Source organism: Vidua macroura, chromosome 7 (genome assembly GCF_024509145.1).
Source record: "Vidua macroura isolate BioBank_ID:100142 chromosome 7, ASM2450914v1, whole genome shotgun sequence".
NCBI lineage: Eukaryota > Metazoa > Chordata > Aves > Passeriformes > Viduidae > Vidua > Vidua macroura.
In genome coordinates this window covers 7,037,140-7,057,108 of record NC_071577.1, presented here as the reverse complement: position 1 = coordinate 7,057,108, position 19,969 = coordinate 7,037,140, and the positions used below count along the sequence as shown (strand labels likewise).

The 19,969-nt window shown below is 40.9% G+C and overlaps 1 protein-coding gene and 1 long non-coding RNA gene across 5 annotated transcripts in view; one reads left to right on the top strand and one right to left on the bottom strand.

Moving 5' to 3' along the window:
* The window catches only part of LOC128809801 (uncharacterized), a 49,433-nt gene that overhangs the window by 14,053 nt on the left and 15,411 nt on the right, over window positions 1-19,969 (top strand). The window lies entirely within an intron of this gene.
* MYL1 (myosin light chain 1) lies at window positions 658-18,868 on the bottom strand. 4 transcript variants are annotated; one of them, XM_053982100.1, is made up of 8 exons: window positions 9,134-9,195; window positions 8,329-8,353; window positions 8,053-8,080; window positions 4,772-4,915; window positions 2,908-3,081; window positions 2,308-2,385; window positions 1,777-1,829; window positions 658-973 (listed from the first exon to the last, which is right to left on the bottom strand). In XM_053982100.1, exons 2-7 carry the CDS (start codon window positions 8,338-8,340, stop codon window positions 1,801-1,803), a joined length of 465 nt encoding a protein of 154 aa, XP_053838075.1. In that variant the 5' UTR covers window positions 8,341-8,353; window positions 9,134-9,195; the 3' UTR covers window positions 658-973; window positions 1,777-1,800. The 4 variants fall into 4 exon arrangements, with proteins under 4 accessions (XP_053838075.1, XP_053838074.1, XP_053838073.1 ...); XM_053982099.1 differs by lacking the exons at window positions 8,329-8,353; window positions 9,134-9,195 and adding an exon at window positions 18,631-18,868 and having other exon boundaries at window positions 658-840; XM_053982098.1 differs by lacking the exons at window positions 8,329-8,353; window positions 9,134-9,195 and adding an exon at window positions 18,631-18,867.

Below are 19,969 nucleotides of genomic sequence, written 5' to 3'. Positions count from 1 at the left end.
GATGGGGATTAAGGCAGTTTCATGAACACTTAAGGAAGAGAGAGGAGCAACATTTAAGGGCAGGGATGTAACAATGCTTCCCTGAGTAATGGCTATTCCCACTGTTGCTGCAGCAGGGGTAGTTGGCCTCTTCTTGCCTGGCACTGGGCCTGTTCCCAGTTACAGAGCATTCAGGGTGGCTGTAACTTCTGATTGCTCCTTCTAGTTGTCCATAAAGCTGTAAATAAAGGCAGCAGGTAGGATTTTTTTTCCTAAGAGTGCTGTTTACCTGCTGTTGGAGCAGTACAGAGGAGATTTTGCTGGGAAAAGTGGCTGTGAAAGGTGCCCTGCAGCAGGGCCACCCTGCCTGGTTTTGGATTTTGCCACTTTGGAGCTGTTCTGACAACTGATACCAGGTCTTCTTCTCCCAAAAATGTTGTAAATGCTGATGCTGGTGATAGTGCCCTAATTAATTACTCCTCCTCCCAGACCCCAAAGAAAGAGATTTTCATTAAGATCAAGTGAAGTGATCCTGGAAGTGTCCATATTTATATTTTTTATAAAACTTTATTTTGTAGTATGCAATGTACAGGGAAAATGAATTAACTGGTGAATGCTGTTTTGAGTGGATTTGAACAGATGGGGAAAAAAAGGACTTCATAGCCTCAAAGTGACCACAAGGATTTATGGATGCTTTATTTTTCCAATAAATTACATTGTTTCAATGCAAATAACATGGAAAGAGATGGTTGGGATGGATAGACTCTGGATGGTAGAGTTTATTCCATGTAGTTTGCTTTGGTAAAAGCTCGGGTTTTTTCAATGAAAGTGTAGTGACCAAAGGTGATGCCCATGGATGTGCTGGTAAAAAAAAAAGGTGGGGTTGGAGTCATATCATCCAGTTCTATGCAGTTTCCATGTTGATGGTGACAGACTGAGCAAGAATTTCAGGCAAATCTTGAGTGCCATCTGGTCTTTCTAATTTTGGCTTGTTCTGAGAAGGAATGGGAGAGTTGTATTTGAAGTCAATATTGTCTGAAGAAGCAATTGCAAAATGACAAGCTGAGCCCTTGATTTCTGTTTTGAAGTGTTAGTTTCATACAGTTGGGAATGTGTATTTCCTTGGATAGAATAACTGACAGTTCACATAAGCCCACAAAAGTTTGTTTGCATTTTAAAGACATCTGCTGCTTTGGGGCTTGTTTTTGGTGATGTTTTTTGGGGAGTTTTTTTCCAACCTCTGGGCAAAATAGTAGCATATAAAGGCTAGGGGGTGGGGGAGGGGTTGTTGGTTTTATTTTCCCCTACTTGTAGGAGAAGTGCTAAATAATTGGGTACTTTTCAAGCCCTCTTTTAGCTTTTGATCAATATTCTTCTGTGACAATATTCTTCTTCAGATGATTATTTTGTTTGAAGATTATTTTGTTCTCAGCAGCTCACGTGAGTATTCAGGCCACTCTGTTTTAACAGAAATCTACAAATTATTGGAAGGTGTTGCTTTGATTTCCATTAAAAAAAAAAATCTGTTGTGCTTGTAGGATAAATGTCTCAGGTTGTCAATTTGCATTGTGTTTGAAAAATCTACTAAACACCAATGAGTTACAGGGCTGTGAACAAGAGCAAGGGACCTGCACTCCTGCTATCTTTGCTTTTGGACGACACTCTCATTTTATTCTTTTCAAATTGTTGGGGAAATGTTGGTGTCATGGTTTTGTAGCCTCTGTTGGCCGTGGGTCTATAGAAGCCTTTATGGATAGCATGCAGATGAAGTTAAGTGTACAAATGAGAAGAACTTACCACTTGGTACCTGGAGAATTCCTCTTAGACTGACAGGATGTGTTTTACAAATGCTGTGGAAAAATACAGATATGCTAGTTAGAAGGAGCAGCAAATGTTACCTTGGGAAATAACTCTAAAATTAACAGCTGTTCATGAGCTGATGGCATTAAAAATATGTACCTGGTTGGATTTGATGTGATACAGTGATAGAAAGTTTTAACTGTTTAATGTTGTACAAATCAAGCTCTCTTCTTGCTTAAATGTGATAAGACAGTAGCTATTGGATACAATCACTGCAACTGCTCTACAGAAAGTCAGTCTAGAGATTTGGTGTTGACCAGAACAGCCTCCTCTGCTGTGGCTGAATGGGGTCTTTTGCATGGTGTGACTGCAGGATGAGCATATTGCCATGGTTGTTTTCACACATAAGTCCTTTGACCTAACTCATCTGGAGCTTTGTCTGATTTGCCTGAAAAGCTAAAAGTTCACTGTACTGAAACTGTAAGAGAAGGGAGAAATGCAGGATGGATGCTGAACTCTTGCACCTACCCTCATAGTTGATGCAGCCATTTGAGTCCTCCTGACCTTTCATGAGCTCGTCTACTTCTTCTTCTGTCATCTTCTCACCTGAGAGTGGAGAGAACTTGTTTCATTCTTCCACACAGAACTGAGGCTGAAAGAGCTTTTCCAAAGGCTTTTCTTATTTTCTGAGTTAGCGAAAAAACACCTATATATGACATGAGCTTAATTAATTTTAACTTTCTTTAGAAGACAGAGACATATATGCATAGGGATTCTAGTTATTACTACAGAATAAAGAAATTTCTATACAGCAAATCCTCTACTTTTGTCTATTTGTGTTATGTCACTGAGATGTACAGACTTTTCTCTCTATTCATCAAATAACAGTCATTCTTAATATCTTGTCTCAATTTAGATGTCATAAGCCTAGTCTTTTCCTTTGGTCTTTAGTAGGAACCCCAAAGCTCTGTTTGCTTTCTTTGTGGATTTAAGTTAGGAAACCCAGAGTCTTGTCTGACTTGGTAGCCTCCTACCTCTTCAAACTTTTTGGATTACCTTTCCTTCCTCTCTCATGCCTCCAAACCAGCAGCATTTTTCAAAGTGCTTGCAGAGGGGATGATCCCTTACCCAGAGTAGCCAGCACATGGCGGAGCTCAGCACCCATGACTGTGCCATTGCCTTCCTTGTCAAAGACACGCAGACCTTCAACGAAGTCTTCAAAGGTGCCCTGTTCCTTGTTGTTGGCAGCTGCTTGCAGCATGGGCAGGAACTCTTCAAAAGTAATCTTCTTGGCATTCATCTCTGGAAAAAAAAACACCAGTTGTTACCTGCTAGGTGTTTGTATGTGTATTACTTAGGCATATTTGCCCTCAAACGTGGGAGAGCTCTCCTATTCACAGCTCTTTGTAGCCTTTACTCTAGTCTTTGCCTCAGAAATTGACAGTTCCTTTGCAGAATCTGGATTCTCTTATCCTATGTGTTAGTTTTTACATACATCTGATTTTTCATGTCCAGGATCCTTCTCACATAGCTTTGTATGCTTGTATGCATGCTATATTTTTCTTTCAGAAATGAAATTTGTTGTATGAGTTAATCTTTGAAAATATTTGGGGAGTGAGGGAACTGCAGAATACAGTCAAACAAAAATCTTGAGCCCCAGCAATGGAGCAAAGGTAACCAGAGTGGGATGAGGTGACTTAGACAAGATGCTGAGGTTGCTCACATGTTACCGACCTCTTCAGGGTCTCTTTGATGTGGTGGCAGAACTTATTAGCAAAAGAATAAACTAAGTAAAACTAGGAAAGTACATTGTTGGGAGTTGCCAATAGTAAATTTGGGCATGTCCACAATGGAGGTTTAAGACCTCCCAAGCTTAGTCCATCTAACCCCTTTCCTCTCTTTCCTCTCATGAGCCAAAACTTGTAGTAGTCCTCAGTGAGAACTTCCCCAGGTGTTTCTCATTTTGGTTTGTTTTGGGTTTTTTGGGGTGGTTTTTTTTTTTTGTTTTGTTTTTTTTTTTTTTTTGTTTTTTTTTTTTTTTTTTTTTAGCAAGGCTGCTAAATAAAATAATCTTTTTTTATTCTTTTTTCTTCCCTCATGGATCTTTCCATTGCCAGCCTTCATCTGGGCAGCTACAGAATATAATAGATGGAATTAGATGGACAGATATTTTTCATTATACAGTTGTTACAAAACCTATTTTACTATACAGCTTTATCAAAGTCATTGTCAGTTATTGCTGGAATCACTGAAAGTCCTGGTATGATTTCACCTCTGTGTTAGTCCTCAATGCTTCCTGCTGGTACCAAAGCTTTCTGGATTGTTCCTCAGAATTGTCTTTACCACGCCAGAGGATGTGAATATAATTTAGCCTGTCTTAATATGGCTCTGCATGACTGAAATCAGAGATCACCTGCTTCTAGGTCCTTGTTAAAATGAGGGGACTATAGTATTTATCCTTTCTTTTTATCTCTGAAAGGGAGGAAAAAGAAATTAAAAAATGGCTGCAGTAATAAATGACCAATATATGCTTCAGGTTTGTAGGAGCTTTGGGAAGACCATTCCAGTCAGCTGAAATATACAGGTGGGTTTCCAGTTCCAGGGCATGTCTTGGCTTATGCAGAAGTCCTTGCAGTGGAAGGACCTGAAGAGTTGAGTATCAGTTGTTAGAAATGGACTCACAGCTCTCCAAGCAAAGGCTGGAGCCCTAATGGTCTGTGAGCAGCAATGAGTGTGTGTTATACCTACACTGAGTTGACACCAAAACGGTCCCTACAGAGAATTCTCCATGTCTTAAGCAGAAGGTTTTCCTCTATTCCCCATCAGCATCATTCTCTTCCCAAGGAGGGAGTGAAACACCATGTATTGTTGTATAGTCCCCCTTGCTCCCCATCAGAGCAAAAGCTCCCCTGTCTCCTGCTGTGACTATTGGTGTTGCCTGATTGCTGTTCCCCAATCTCAGGAACAGCCCAAAAGACTGCAGGGCACTTACCTTCTTTGCTGGGGTTTCCCAGAATTTTGTTGACCTCTGCATTTGTCGGGTTCTGCCCCAGTGCCCGGATGATATCGCCAACCTGGCTGAGGGTGATCTTGGCATCACCAGTCCTGTCAAAGAGGAGGAAGGCCTCCTTGAAGTCTGCAAGAGAAGAGCAACACTGAGCCAGGCAGCTCCCTATTGACAAAAGATGTGAGCCTGTTGTCTCCTGGCACTGTTCCACTGATGCCAGGGGAGTTAGCCAGGGGAATCTTTGGCCCATAGTCCCAAGAAAAACTCCTCCCCTCTGACATTTTGGTTTCACTATTTTTAAACTTTTATATCTACCTTTCATATCTTTCCTGGCTCTAATAACCATCAATAGCTTTTTGATTGACCCTTTAGTTATTTCAAGCACAGGGAAAGATAGGTTCTCTACCAACACTGTCATTCAAGAACAGGTTCCTTCACATGATGTAGCAGCAGGTGGTAAAAATGTTGTTATCCACTCCACCTTGTCTCTCCAGAGAACTGGGACTGTCAAGTGCTTAGCAGTGCAAAACCTTTGCCTGCTTCATTGGGTTCTGCCTGCAATCCCAGCATCTCAACCACACATTGCTTATAGGGATCTTGAAGGTGGATTTCAAATGCTTTTACTGTTGTTTTCCTTTTAAATTGCCTTACAATGTGATTTCCAAACATGTTTGTTCCCTCTTTTTTTCTATTCTTTGTAGTTTGTCCCTGGTTCTTACAGATGCATGAATATTCCACTTTTCCAGTGGAAGTACTCATGTGGTGCTTTTTTCTGTGCATTTCCAGTGTGTTCACTTTGCAACTTCACTTCTTTCACTCCTGCCAAGCGATCAGTGTTCATTTGTTTCCCCTTGTTGGATAAGGCCTTCGGGTACAGGCATTTCTCCTACAAAAATCAGCATAGATAGTTGCCTTCATTGCATTGCCTGCCTTCATCTTCTGTTGTGAAGTTCCATGTCAATCATATTACTCTATTTTTTGGCTTTTTAGAGAATTTGAATAAAGAAGTGTGTCTTTAAAAAAGAGGAGGGGACAAAGGTCAACTGTGTGGCTAAAAAGCTATCTTTGAACCCCATCTGCCACAAGCATCTTGCTTTGTGCTGTGGATCTCTTCTGCACTGCAGTGTCTGATGGTGCTGTGCTTTAGCTCCAAGTAAATCAAGTAAAATGTCTTTTCCTTGGCCATGATTCTCATCCAGCAGCCACACAGGCTTTGTGTTCCACAGGCTGTGTAATGTTCATTCTGCCTTGGGGCAGATTTAGGAATAAGAAGCCACATTTCAGATCATGTCTTCATTCATCTTGTGCTGGGGACGTGATGCAGAGGTATTTATGTTTTTGCTTTAGTCTTCCTTGTACCACCTTGGAGTTGTTGCTGGCACCCAGTAAAAGTGCTGATACACAGTGTCAGCCTGCTAGGCTGTAATCCAATACATCTGAAACTAATCTTCTTACTGTCTCATGTGAGACACCTATAACCCTTTGCTGCTGCCTCTCTTTCCTTCCAGCGTTTATTGCAGGTTATGAAATTATGGCCTTCTGGACCAGTGCAGAGCTTCCTGATATCAGCTCCAGCAGCTGAGATGGGTGGAGCTGTAGTGATTTATACCATATGATCTGGTCTTTCATCTGCTAAATCAATGACATTTAGCTGCAGTGATGTATAAAACAATGCCAGTGTGCTAATAGCAAAGCCATCAGGAGAGTTTCTTCATTTTGTAAATCCCATGAAGTTTTATGTTCACTGGGTTCTGAACACAGCTCCCTAGCTTGGAGAAAAGGACTGATTGCTTTTTGTCTCTCAGGCATGCATTTCACTGCAATATATCTTTGCTATGGGTTTTTATTTTTCAGTTTTTATTTTTAATTTAAAAAAATATTTAAGGGCCAGTCCTAGTTTATACTTCTGCTGGAGCAAGCATGTTTAAAGCCTGTCTGATGATGGTACTACCCAGCTGCTGGTGCATCAGCCTGTGCAGATAGAAATAGTTACTGAGGGTGGGCATATCTGCTCCTGGGAACTGTTCCCTCTCTCAAGTAGTTTCTATTTGCTCTGCTGCTTGGTTCAGCCATTGTAGTTACAGCAGCTGGATGATCTGAAATACATAGGGAAGCTGAAAGAAATATTTTGCTTTCAAAATATTGCCAGCAGCTTTGAATTGAGGACATTTTTCCATAAACCCACCCAATCCTTTTGTAAAATGTTCAGAATTAAGAAGTAAGGAAGAGTCCAAATGACTTATTTTGTGACCAAGAGAGTTTGGACTGCAAGAAGAGAATTGTTACCATTCTCACTTGCTGCGCTGTACCTCTCTTCATTGCTTTGATGGTATTACTGAGAGCAGGCTCATCTTCACAAAGTTTAGGGCTCTCTCAAGACCTGTTTCCAGACATTCCACTCCCTCTGAATTTCTAGGAAATCCTTGTATCTTCCTTTCTAAACACTTTCTTCAGTCTACTGTTTGTGCTACTGATTTTTTTCCATTTTAAAACATTACTTAATATAGCCCAAATGCATCTCTTAGGCTATTTTAAACACTTAAAATTAGATTTCCAGAGCTTCAGTGAGAACTATTGTTCATATCAGATTTTTTATCTCTTTCTAGAAGATTGAAACAAAAAATTTGGAAGCTGCAAGTTGCTTATGAATCAAAGAATACAGCAAGATGCTCAAGAATTGCAGCATGTCCACACCATTGTGTAAGTAGCAGTTTACACAAGTCACTTATTTGCTGACTATTTCCATGCTTAAAGAATATTTTTACAGTAAAACAGCCTTTGTTTCTCCCCTTCCAGAACACCTTCTGGCAAAAGTGACATATAGAACTCTTGCATCTTCTGTTCATGTGAGATTGCAAAGTTACTGCAGCTAAGTAAAATTTTCAGCCCACTTCCTCCTTCTGTTGTCCTCCATCTGCCTATTTCCCCTGGGACTGTCAAGTTCAAGACTTATTTTCAGCATCCTTGTGAAGAGCCAGAACAGGAGCACAAGTGAAGAATGTTCAGTAGGTAGAGACAGTGTATTTCCTCTTTATACCATGGTATAAACTTCTCAGTTCAGATAGCTTGTAAACAAACATCCAGATAAATTACATGTAGATCTACAGCCACCTTCTTGTTCTGCATAAGTCATCACAGCTCTGAAGGCAAGATGATTTACATCAGATGAAGTCTTAGCTCATTGTTTTATAAAAGTTAATTTCTGAGCCTGTAGCTCTTTTTGAACCCACACAGATGTAAAACGCATCAGCTCTCTTGTAACTTACCATCCTGTTGCTCCTTGGAGAACTCGATCTGTTGGAAGGAAATCAATCACAAAAAATAGCTTAGGAAGGGGGGCTGGGGGAGAACCTGTGTGTTTTCTAAAGCATCCAGCTCAATCCATGAGTCATCTTCCAGAAGAGCAAAAAAGTGGCCTGTCAAATGTGCAGAAGTAATACAGATAGCAAAAGAGCTGTTAAGGCTAGTGAATATTTAGCATTTGGTAGCTAATTTGTTCCCCCTCCTGCCCCTTGTTGAAGTTTAACTTTGATTTCACTTACCATTGATTTCATCAGCAGAGAAGGACTGCAGTTGGGAAGAAAAAGAGAGAGAAAAAAAGAGAACTAGTACTGCTGAAAATGCACTGAGAGAAAGTAAATAGCACAAAGTACCTGAGTGCTTTCACTTCTGTCTCGCCTAATGTAGTTAGGCCATAGCAACCTAATCTAGCAACTTCCTGCGGAAAAATGCACCAGCAAGTCTATTCTTAAAGTTTTCATTAAAATCTACATCCCAGGGAAAGACAGAGCTGTGGCAAGAAGCAACAAAACCAGAAAATCTCTTAACTAAAAAAAGCATAATTAGATACCATCAAGCCCATTTACTTTTTTAGCATAGATCCATTTTAGTTATACAATTTGAAGTAATATTTCTAAACAAGCAGCTTTTTTTCATTAACATAGAAAAAATAATTAAATTATTCCCTTAAAGTTTATGTCTCAAATGAGTTTTTGATTGCACGCTGTTTCATAAAGTACTAATATATGATATTTGCTTATATAAAAATACGATTTTTCCTTGCCACTTCAGCTGGTTGCATTTTATTAAAAAAAGCTTAGGAAATTGTAACCATTCTATCAGAAGCTGTGGGAGCTGCACCACTACTTTTGCCTGGTTCAGAACTGGAGGCTAACTGGAAAACCTTGGATAATCCTTTAGGTTTTAACAGGAAAACCAAGCAAACCTAAGCTGTCTCCTGGACTATCCTTCCCCCACCCCCCAAGACCTAATATGGGCAAGAAGCCCTATTTTCTTATGTAAAATTCACTGGCTGGCTGCTAACTATTAGCTTTCCAGTGCACCCACCATGGCTGAGTTGGAAATGCAGAGCAGCAGACAGGCAGGAAGGATTAGCTGAGAGGTCTTGAGAGTGGTCCTGCTTTCCTTGCCTTTCTTCCCCTTATTTATCCGGTAGTGCTGACGGCATTGCCTGGATTAGGTGTCAGAAGGAAGAGGTCCCTCCCCTTGGCGAGTTCTTTAGCTTTCTTAGGGCAAAGTGACAGGAGGCTCCATGTCTTGATAGACATCTTATGATGGCTATTTTTAGGGGGCTGAAGAGGGGCAGGGAGTGACAAGCAATAAGTTTGATTCATGTCAGCACTTTCTGGGTCCATACCATCAGGAGGAGATATTCCTTGTCCGGACCTACCAGGACTTCCTTATAGGGAAGGATTCTATTTCTCTGATAAGCTGTAGAGTCAGTGAGCAAGGAGCAGTGAGGGTGAGGAGCTGGCTGGTTCCACACGTGGCTTGCAGGATGTGTGAGATGCAGCTGAACGGTCCTCATATCTTTGCTGGGCTTTGCTCAACCCCTTACATGGATAATCCAGTGCCCAACATTAGATGGGTAGTACTGCTGCCTGTCTGCTCAGGGGGATCCTGTTTTTGACACTGAGCAGAAAAGTTATCTGTCAACAGAGGTGGTATCCTGCTGTGAAGCTCTTCCTCTGCACACTCTGATCATGTTTTCCAATTTTTTAACATTTTAAAAGGAAAAATTATCTGTGCAGTTTGGAACCAATTGTATTAAGTTAGTGGCTGATGTGTAGATGTACCCTGCAGGGCAGTGGGAAATCTGTGTTCATAGTAGCCTGGGATCTCTAGGATACTTTTCCTCTGGGGCTTGGGTTAGGCAGGGCACCAGAGTGCTGGGTTTAGAGCTCACAGGTGTGTACAGAAGTGGTGCTGTTCAGGTGTTTGTGAGGTTGAGGCAAAGGAGAAGCTGTGATAGAAGCTAAGGACCCCAAAAGCCTTTGTGAACTGGAAGGATAACTGTTCACAATGGGGAAAGGGCACTTGCTTTTTGGGTTGCAGGGTGGTCATGGTGGGCCTACAGACAGGGAGCAGGAGGTAGAGGCTGCAACTTCTTCAGTAGCAATGTAGCCACCATGTAGCATCCCCCAAGATGAGGTCAAATATCTGAATGGAAGCTATGACATGTAAAAGGATTGGCAAACTTTGCTCCAAGCTTCTTCCATTCCCTATTGCCTCAGCCAGATCAAGAGTGTCATGAAGCCAGGGTGGGAATAGTTGTGTGACAACAGACTCCCAGTTCTGAACTCAAATCCCCCCTTTTAATTTCTGTTGGTTGCCTCTGCAAAGCAGTCACTGCTCCTGGTTTTCTAATGATGAAATGTGATTAGTGAGAAAAACCTTCTCCTGTAGCTTGCTTAGTTACCCTGAAGAGAAGCATGACTTTTATGATTGTGTCTTTTCAGTATGTTGAATACTCTGAATGAGAGAATCAAATTCAATCAGATTATTTTACTGTTGTTTCTAAACTGAGCAATCAAATTAAGCGAATTTGAGATACTAATGTCCTACCTCCTATTCAAAAAAATAAAAATGCAACTGCAAGGATTTTTCTGAGCTTGCCATTTTAGCTGGAAAATGCTCTGTTCAAATAAATTATTTGCAATTTTTTAGAAATATCTGGAAATATACTGAGTATGAAAAAAGCGCTACAGAGAATTCTTTGCTTTTGGTTGGTTTGTAACTGAGTTTTGGTGTTTTTTTGCTATTTGTAATCTATTAGCCTGTGGGAACAGGGTGATGTAGCCACAATCAGGTGTGGCTGCATAGAAAGGGGACTGATGGTTTTTGCCCTGGATTTGCTGCCATGGGTTTAGCACAGTTCAGAGTTCCTGATTTACACTGGTTGGGGATGGAGTTCAGACAAGTGAGAAAACTCCTCAAGATCTTGGCCATCAGTCCCCATGCATTAAAAGAGGAGCTTTTGAAAGACTTTGGCAGAGCTGAAATGGTGTGTGAGACAATGCAGTATGTTGCTTTTTGTGGGATTTTCTTTCTGCCTTCAGCATCTTGTTCTCCAGTGCTGGCATCTAGGAAATGTTGCCCTGAAAACAGATTTGAATTTTTTTATTTGTTTGGTTTTGGGTGTTATTTTTGTTTTTGGGTTTTTTTGGTTTTTTTTGGGGGGGGGGAACACTTAGACTCCTTTTCTTGAACAGGTAGGTTCTATGTTTGGCTACAACAAAACTCATTCCAAAAGATGCCGAGCAGAAAATAATTGGAGTGCATTTGTCTTAGGCATAGAAAACAGATACCTGGATTAGTCATCTGGCTTAAATGGGCTATCAAATATTATCAGTTGAGAGGGGTCTACACATAAGCTGATTGTCTTTTGACCATATGAGAGTTTGGCTCAGAGTTCAGATGAGGAAAAACTAGTGCATTGTATCAGCCCTTCATTTTAGTACTGGTCCTTGAATAAAATCTCTCTAGACAGAGTTTTACTGGGGAGGAATATTCTAGCATGGGCATGTTGCATTCACTTAAATGAAGAATCACCCTGCTCTAAGACAATAGGTCTGTTGGGGGGTTAAAGTGTACTTGCTTTCAGTAAGAGCAGCTACAAAATGGCCTAGATGAAAAATATTTCAAATACTCCTTAAAAGAAATTAAAGGTGAGATTTCCAATTCTAAAAGGAGCTTTCAGAAAATTCAAAAGGGACAACAAAGTATTTTGCAGTGATCTGGTCTTTGTTCTGATCCTGGCAGTGTTCTCTGCATTGTCAGAGGACACTGAGTCTTGAGGATTTAGGGATGATTTTGATGTTTCAGGGAGTTCAGTTTAACAAAAACTGAATGCCCCACCCCTAGCAAAAAGAATGAAAGGTTGAAGCAACTGCAACACATGGGAAAGACCAGAATTACTTGGATTTCTCTAACTTCATATAGTCCTTATTTATGAGCAGATTTGTTATCCAGAAGGCTATCTGTGCCAAAGAAAAAGGTGGTGTGTTTTGAGTTTGGTTTCTTTTTGTTGTTTATTTGTTTTGTTCCTTGCATTATCTGTGACTACTTCCTAGTAATTATGTTGCCAGAGGTATTTTTGAATAGGTCCCAGTTAAAGGGTGAAGCTGATGGGGTTGTATGCAACTCTTTTTCACCAGCTAAATAGAGACCCAATCCACAAAAAATTCCAAATTATTAACAAAGTTCCTAATTTCCCACAAGTCATTGGATTGTGTGCCTTAGGGCCCCAGGCTTTGCAGTGGGACGCTGTGCTCACCTCTTTAGGCTGGTGGGCACTGTGACTGAGCACAGCTGTGCTGAGGAGCAGCTGCCTTGTGCTCCCTGTAACTCAGGAAAGGTCTGGACAGGATGAAAAGCCCTGGGAGAAGGTGCTGCTGGGGGTTAAAGCTGCTCCCTTTGTTTATTACCTTTTGGATGAATGACAAGAAGAGAATCATCTTAGGAGTTTATTTGAGAATTAACAGCTATTTAAATGAAAACTCTGTCTCTTTAAAAGAGACTAAGACATATTGGATATCTTGGAAAACAGAGAGGAGAAAATCTCAGATTCTCCTAAGATACTAATTCTATATTTAGCCTTCTATTCAGGACTGAAGGGGGTTTTAAATTATTTTTTTAAACGAAATTAAGATAGGATTGTGCCTTCAGTAGTTTATATGATACCTGCTCACTATTAATGTCTGCTTCTTGATTAATGCAGCTGCACATCTTTTCTGGTAGACATCACTGAGTGCAGGATTACACATCTTCCAAACCCCTGTGAAAAGCAGGTTGTCCTTTTCCCATCCCTCACCTCAGTTCCATAATTTGTGCAATCAATGCCACAGGTTTTAGAGAAGCTGCTTCTCAATTAAGTAAGAATTAACAGCCTGATGGATTTAGCTTCTTGCTGTATGAGGCAGAAAAACATTAGAAGAATAAGAGCTCTTGAGAAACTGAGGTCTGTTTTGAGAACAGAGCTGCCTAGAAACACAACTGAAGAAAGAATAAAAACAAGCCCCATTAAAGCAGGAGAAAAAATTGCATTATGAGATACTATCAGGTTTGAAAGAATACTTCAGAAATATCTCTGAGTTTAAATTACCTCACTGCAGATTAATTTGACCTTTTTCCTAAGCATTTTGTGTAACTTTCCAGTTTATAGATTTTTAAAACGTCACAGTTGCTTTGCAGCTGTGCAAAAGCTTTTGGATGAGCCTTGACGTTTAACTAATGTGCCCTTCTGAAATGTCTGGGTGTGACATGTGCTCTAGCTGCACTCCTGATCACATCCTTTTGAACACATTTCTTTAGCTTCAGGGGGGAAAGTGCCTTCAGCTGTGCTCATTTGTAAACATGTCCCATTTCTAATTGCCTTTGTGCTGGAATGTTTATAATCGAGGGGATACACAAGATGTGAGGTTCTGGAGCCCTGCTTTTGGAGGGATTTCTTGTTTTAACATGCCTCCCAGTGGCACTGTTAGAGTATTAATGTAATTGAAAACCTTGCTACTTGACATTTAAGTGCTCTGTGGTAAACCAGCCAGCTGAAAGTGCTTCTTGGCAGTGGGTATAAGATGTAATAAAGTCTTAGTGAAACAAGGGCAAGTTTCCAGGTTGCTTGTTTCAGATCTCCTTACAGACAACTTCTTTCTTTGCTTGTCATTGGCTAAATTTGTCACCTTCTTCTTACCTTATGTAAGATTAACTCAAGTATCTTGTTACTATCTTTTACAATGTCTCTGTGCTCTGAGGGGGCTTAAAACAGTATTTTAGAAATTTTGTGGGGTTGTTTCGATGGGACTAAGGCTCTGCCACATAACTTCTGTTAACACTTGGAGTTACCCTGTGAGCTCTAAAAATGTTACATTTTGTGTAATTCGCTTTCCACTGTTTCTACCAAAGCCTGCCATTCACCAGAGATGCCAAAGGCTATAGGTATTATTTTTTAAATGCTGCTAAAGCATTTAAGAATGGATCTTATTTAAAGAAAAAAACCAAGTCATTATTTTTCAAACAACGTTTTCAATTAATAACATTAAGGAAAAGTGTCTGCTAATATATGTGGGTAGTGTCTACTTTTGATGAGCTCCTTGCTTAGCAGCAGTTTAGGAAGAAAAGGAGGCAAAGTTCTTCTGAAAACTTTGTAAACAAAACTAAACTGTGGGGTTTGTGTTTCCAACAGTGTCCCAAGGAGATGTTTGGTGTGCAGCAGTCCTTGTCCAAGTGGCCTGTCCTGGGACACCTTTGTGCTGTGCCTTGCCTGTCCTGGGTTTGTCAGCAGCGTGGGCTGTGACTTGTCAGTGATGAGGTTCACAGAGCCAAGGGCTGGGGCTGTTCTAGGCTGGATCCTGGATGGTGCTGGGTCAAAGCAGTAGCAGGAAGCTGGTCTGGATGGCATCAGAGAGGCACCTTTACATCTCTTAAGACCAAATTCATATTGATATTTGTCCCCTTCCTACCTGTAAGGACACTTGGGACTGGTGACCTTGTCCAACAGATCACCTGTCCTAGGGAATCCTTCTGGAGTCATAACTGGAGATAGATCAGGCATAACTTGACTACCTGAGCCGAAAGTTTCAAGTAAAAAACTGCTGTTTCCTAAGAAAGCCCTTAGCACTTCTGAGCAAAGCCACTGTTGACATTCCAGCTCTCACTCCATGGCTTCATGTGGAGTTTGTCTGCAGCACAACAGCTCTCCAAGTGCTTCAGCTGACATTTGCAGTGCTGCTTGCCCTCTAGCCCAGGAGCTTTCTGTCAGTGCATTTTAGTAAGTTTATCTCTCTCTGGTTATATCCAAAGCAATATCTCTTCAGAGATGACCTACTCAAGTAGTGAATGTAACAAGAAATAAGGTTGCTTGGAGAAACACTTTTTACTGCCTTAAGAGCTCTGCAGTTAAAAACAATCACAGGCTTACTTCCATGCAACAGGCATCATCAACATGCATCACACAGTTACACAAGACTTTAGCAAGTCTTTACTAGTTGGTAGCTTTTAATTGTTTTTCTTCTGAACATTTGGGTGGCTGATCTGCAGTTTGGCATGGCATAATTGATGTCCTGGGATTTCAGTCTCGAAAATGCAGGTATAGGAAGCCCTGTGTACCCCTGAACCTCACTTCCAGTGTGGACACTTGCCCAATCTCTGTCTCTACTCAAGAGAATATACTCAGCTGTATCCTTGGAGTAAAGGACCTAGTGTGATACCAGATCAGGGCACTAGACATTCTGATCACCATCTGCAGAGTGGAAGCCTGTGAAGCACTGCCCTCAGCATCTTCAGCATTTGCATCCCAAAATATCCTAGTTGATTTTATGATCCTAGGCTCTGTCCAAGGGTTGCTTACATGTGCTGGGAAGGACCCTTAGGTTTCTGCCAGAAAACCAACATACTTTTCTTGTTGGTAATAGGGACTAAGTTATACAGATTTGTGCAATGGGAAATTCATCCATTTCCCACTGCCTTAGTTGCAAAACCAAGCATGATACATCTGCATTATTCATATTTCATCCCAGTTGTTGCAGAAATAGACCCACAGTAGTGCTTTTCATGAGTTAAACGTTTCTTCTCACTCAGGCTTGTGTGGGAGAAGAAGGTTGATAAAACACATAAGCTGTGCTTTTAGGAGTGTACTGGGCCACAGTTTTAATTGCAGAATTCATGGGGGTCTCTTAAGTAAAAAGATCTATATGGTCTTTTTGATTTTAATCATGGTTGGTTCTTAGTGATGGCTCTCAGCTGCTTCCACTGCCCTGTTCTCTTCTCATTTATTATTTAATCTTTAACTTTTGTGCCTGTGCAAATCCAAGACATGTTAGTAATAAGGAAAATTGGAAATATACATTTGGTCTGGAAGGGCTTGTGCAAAGATTGAGTTTTTATGCTGTTCCCTGGGTAGAGGGAAATAGGTCTTCACATTTCCATTTAAAAGCAAGTTCTTCATCCCTGCCTTCACTCTCTTCCTATGGTTGTAATACTGTAGCCCAAGGTGAGCTGAAAGGGCTGAGTTTAGAAATTTGAATCTACCAGTTGGATATTCCTGTTACTCAGTTTTATAGTCAACAGATATTGCTGAAAAATAGAACATATTAGATGCTGTTGGCACTAGCAAATCACCAAATATTTGCTCTAATTTGGTTAATTTCAAGAGATCAATAAAGAACAGAGAAGAGTCAATGGCTGTCATAACTTTATCACAGCTTCTGATGGTGATAGACAAACCCAGCTTGAGTTCTCTTAAGGAAGGAGGGGAAAAAGTGCCAAAGTTGCAAAATGTGTACTCCAAAAAGTCCAGAAAACCAGATTCTCTGAAGATGGGCCAAGAAGGGCATCTGAGTGGGGAGGTACCACCAAGAGAATCACTACTCATGTTTGCAAACCACCATGTTTGTTTTTGGAGACTCTTATGACTTCTGATGCCAACTAAGAATGAAGTGCACAGCCAAATGTGACTTCTTTGGCTGCTGTAAGCCCTGGTTGGGCAACTCTTCCCTTACCCACCCCAGCTGTAACAAGGGGCTTGGATGTGTCTCTATAAAAGCTAACAAAGCCTTTCTGTGTGTTTTCCTGCTGTGTGGCTCCCTAAATCATCGTGGCAGTGTAGCCTGACATTCCCAGTCACCTCTCTAGAGTGGCAAGCTCTGGCATGGCTGCTAATTCCCTGAGGAGTGAAGCACAGCCCAGTGGATCCCCTTGTTTGAAGTGATGTGGGTTTTGTCTCCGTGTCTGGCAAATCACTACAAAGAGCCCTGGGTCAGGATTGTTCAGTGAGTCCCAGACAAAACCTTAGTTTTAAGTACTCCCTGCCTCCAAAGTTTTGCTGGAAATGGTGCTGTAACTTTTATCATGCTGAGACTTTGGTGATTGAATGGAAGGACTGAGAAATAATTGAGGGACTGGGCTAAGACTCAGAAAACTGATTCCTGACTCTGCCACATGTTCTAGACAATCAAAGAAAGTTTCCCTAAATTGTATCTTTTTTTATGAGTCTGAATATGAAAAAAACTGGAGAGTTCTCTGTTCTCCCAGTGTGTATTTCTTGCTGCTATTTCTTTTAGGAAAGGAGTGAACTGCAAAGATGCCCCAGAGTGCAATCTGACATTTTTAGCTGGTAATATATTATTATTTGATTAGCTAGGTTCAATGGAGTTCAAAATTCTATTTTCTCCTGATTAACTGGACATAGAAAGCTATCAAATCATATTAAGTTATTTAGCAGCAAGTCTAGCTTGGTTCCCCACCATCCAGTGGAATGTGAGGCCTAATCTAATTTTCAGACAGTATGCTCAAAACTAGTGGGATTTTAATATATTCTTCAAAACTCTATGTATTTCAAAATGTCTTTTTTTTTTCCCTCTTCTCAATGGTTTCAGCTTCAATCTTATGAGAAGACACATACTTTTTTAGCAAAATACTGACTATAGATTAGGAAAATTAAAGTAAACTTGGAGAAGTTTCACTAAATGGCTTAACATCTCAGGACTATATGTATTAAGGTATCTGAAATACAATTCATCATGTATAGCTCCTATTAGTAGTCTTTGTCCTTCTTTTACCCATAATAGGTATGATTCTTTATGTAGAATTTAGCAAATTGGTCCTGGGACCAATCAGCTTGCCAGGTAGGTACAGAATAACTATTTATAGTCCTACTCAGAGAAACTAGTCTGTGTCTTCATCTCTTAACTGCTTAGCCTCCCTCTCCTCTTTCCTAAGTAAAGAATCTCCCAAAATGGAGGAGTTTTCTTCAAAGGGTCAGGGCAACAGTTAGTGATGTTGGTTGACATGCAAAATCTAAAGACATTATGAGAACAAATGACAGTGCAGTCAGAAGGAAACCTCCAAAAGACTCCTTCTCTTTGTTGCTTTCAATTTGCAGCAAATTCTAAATTCTCAGCAAACATGTAAGGATGAGAGGAAATCACTTGAAATTCTTCCATCCATGGCTTTCTTGCTCGTGGTCTCACCAATTGTTGTACAGTGCAAATGAAAATAGGCAAAACTGCCAAATCTGCTTTAAACTGTTTTGTTTTGTTTCTTTTAAAGATAAGTCATATTGATCTCAAAGCACATGACCAAAGGGCCATCAGGCAGTTCAAAAATTTGGAAAAGAATTTTAAACTATAAAAGATGGGTTTTTGTACAGTGCTATGGGAAAACATTGTATTCCATGTTTCAGTAACCCCATTCCTGTCCTCATGTACCTACTTCAGGGTTTTTTGGGGGTTTTCTGTACTGTGTTTATTTTAACAAACAGGTGAGACTGGTACCAATTGGGTAAAAAGTTCTGAGGTTCCAACATACTTTGGTCATCCCCAGACTTCAGTCCTTTGTTAAATCATGCGCCATGCCTTACACCCTACAGCTACTAAAACAGTCAAAAGCTCAGGCAGGTCAGCAAACCCGTCGGCTGAGGTTACTCATTCATTTCCTCGCAGTCCCCAAACCGGAACCAAACTCACGCCACGCTTCAGTGCAGCTCCCAGCCAGGACTCTGCTCCCTGTGCCCTGTGGGCCCCCTCAGCACACGCTCACCCATTTACCTTGATGCTCTTGAGGTCGATGGCAGGTTCTTTGGGCTTGGCTGGTGCAGGTGCTGGTGCTGGTGCTGGTGCAGGTGCTGGTGCCGCGGCCGCTGCTGGTTTCTTTACATCCTTCTTTGGTGCCATTTTGTGTTGCTTAAACTGGAAAGTAAAAGTGCCCTAAAAAAAAAAAGTTAAAAAAAAAAAAAACACCCAAACAAAAACCACTTAACAAGTGATTCCTGGGAGAGGAGCAGTGGTCAGAATGAGCTACAGCCTGTACCCTGGAGGTGGACCCGATGTGCTAAACCCTGTAAGGGCATATATATATTTCACTTAGTGCCTCATACAGTCTTGACACATGCAGCTGGATTGGACAGCCTGATAATCAAGGGGGATGTCATTCTAGCTAGAGCTATAAATGGAATATAAGAGTTCAGGGCTTCATGAGATCAAGGGACTTTTTTCCCCTTTAAAACACAGTCTACCTCCCTGTGTTTTTTATGCATTCAAAGGAGAGTGAAATATAACAAGCCCAGTTTCAGATCTGCTGTTGATCTGAAATTTGGATATGGATTGAACGGTCCTTTTTCTCATGAGAATTTTAGTTCTGCTTAAGTAATAAATCTTTCTTTCCTTCCCACCCTTCCCCTTTTCCCCCATGCCTGTGTAGTACTCCAGGAGGATTCAGTTTCAAACAGTAATTTTGACTTTCATGGCTGGGGAGATCATATTTTTCCAACTCCATTTGCCTCTCTCTTTACAGCCCTTCTCTCCTCTTCTGCTTCCTTTTTGTTCAAGGAAGTGTTGCTCAAGCAAAGGCTCTGGGTGTTTAAAAATAAAGCAGACAAATACGGAAAACACTGCAGTACCTTCAGCCAAGGCATCTCTCCCTGACCTGACCCTGGGTGTCTTTCAGCTGTTCTTACTTTTTCTTTCCATCACATTAAGACTGTGTTTAAAATTGAAAATTACTTCCTTTAATCTTTTTCTTTGATCTTCTTTTTCCTCTCCTAGGATTAAGCTGTGCCCTAATGGAACAGAGATCAGCTGGATGTTATCTTCCCACACTGAAAGGTTTCCCTTTGTAATGTATTTATTATTGTAAACTAGCCATCAGGCAATGGAGGCACTTCTGTTTTCACCTGTTTCACCTGCCACCCTGTGTCCCTTGTTTATCTTTCTACCCCTCAGTCTCCTGATGGATGTCCCTGCTCTCCATGCTCTCCAAGATACACAGCTTGCAGGAGAAGGTGGCTTTTGTGTTTTCTTTAGACTTATTCCATGACAGCAAAACAGCTTCTAACTCTTTAAACTTGATGATTTCCCTGAGTCCATATGATTGAGATTTTGCACTGAC

Coding starts and splice junctions, on each gene's coding strand:
- MYL1 (XM_053982099.1), bottom strand. CDS start 18,756: ATGGCACCAAAGAAGGATGTAAAGAAACCAGCAGCGGCCGCGGCACCA. Junction 3,082..4,771: donor GGGAAACCCCAGCAAAGAAG/GTAAGTGCCCTG, acceptor TTTTTTTTCCAG/AGATGAATGCCAAGAAGATT. Junction 2,386..2,907: donor CCATGTGCTGGCTACTCTGG/GTAAGGGATCAT, acceptor CTCCACTCTCAG/GTGAGAAGATGACAGAAGAA.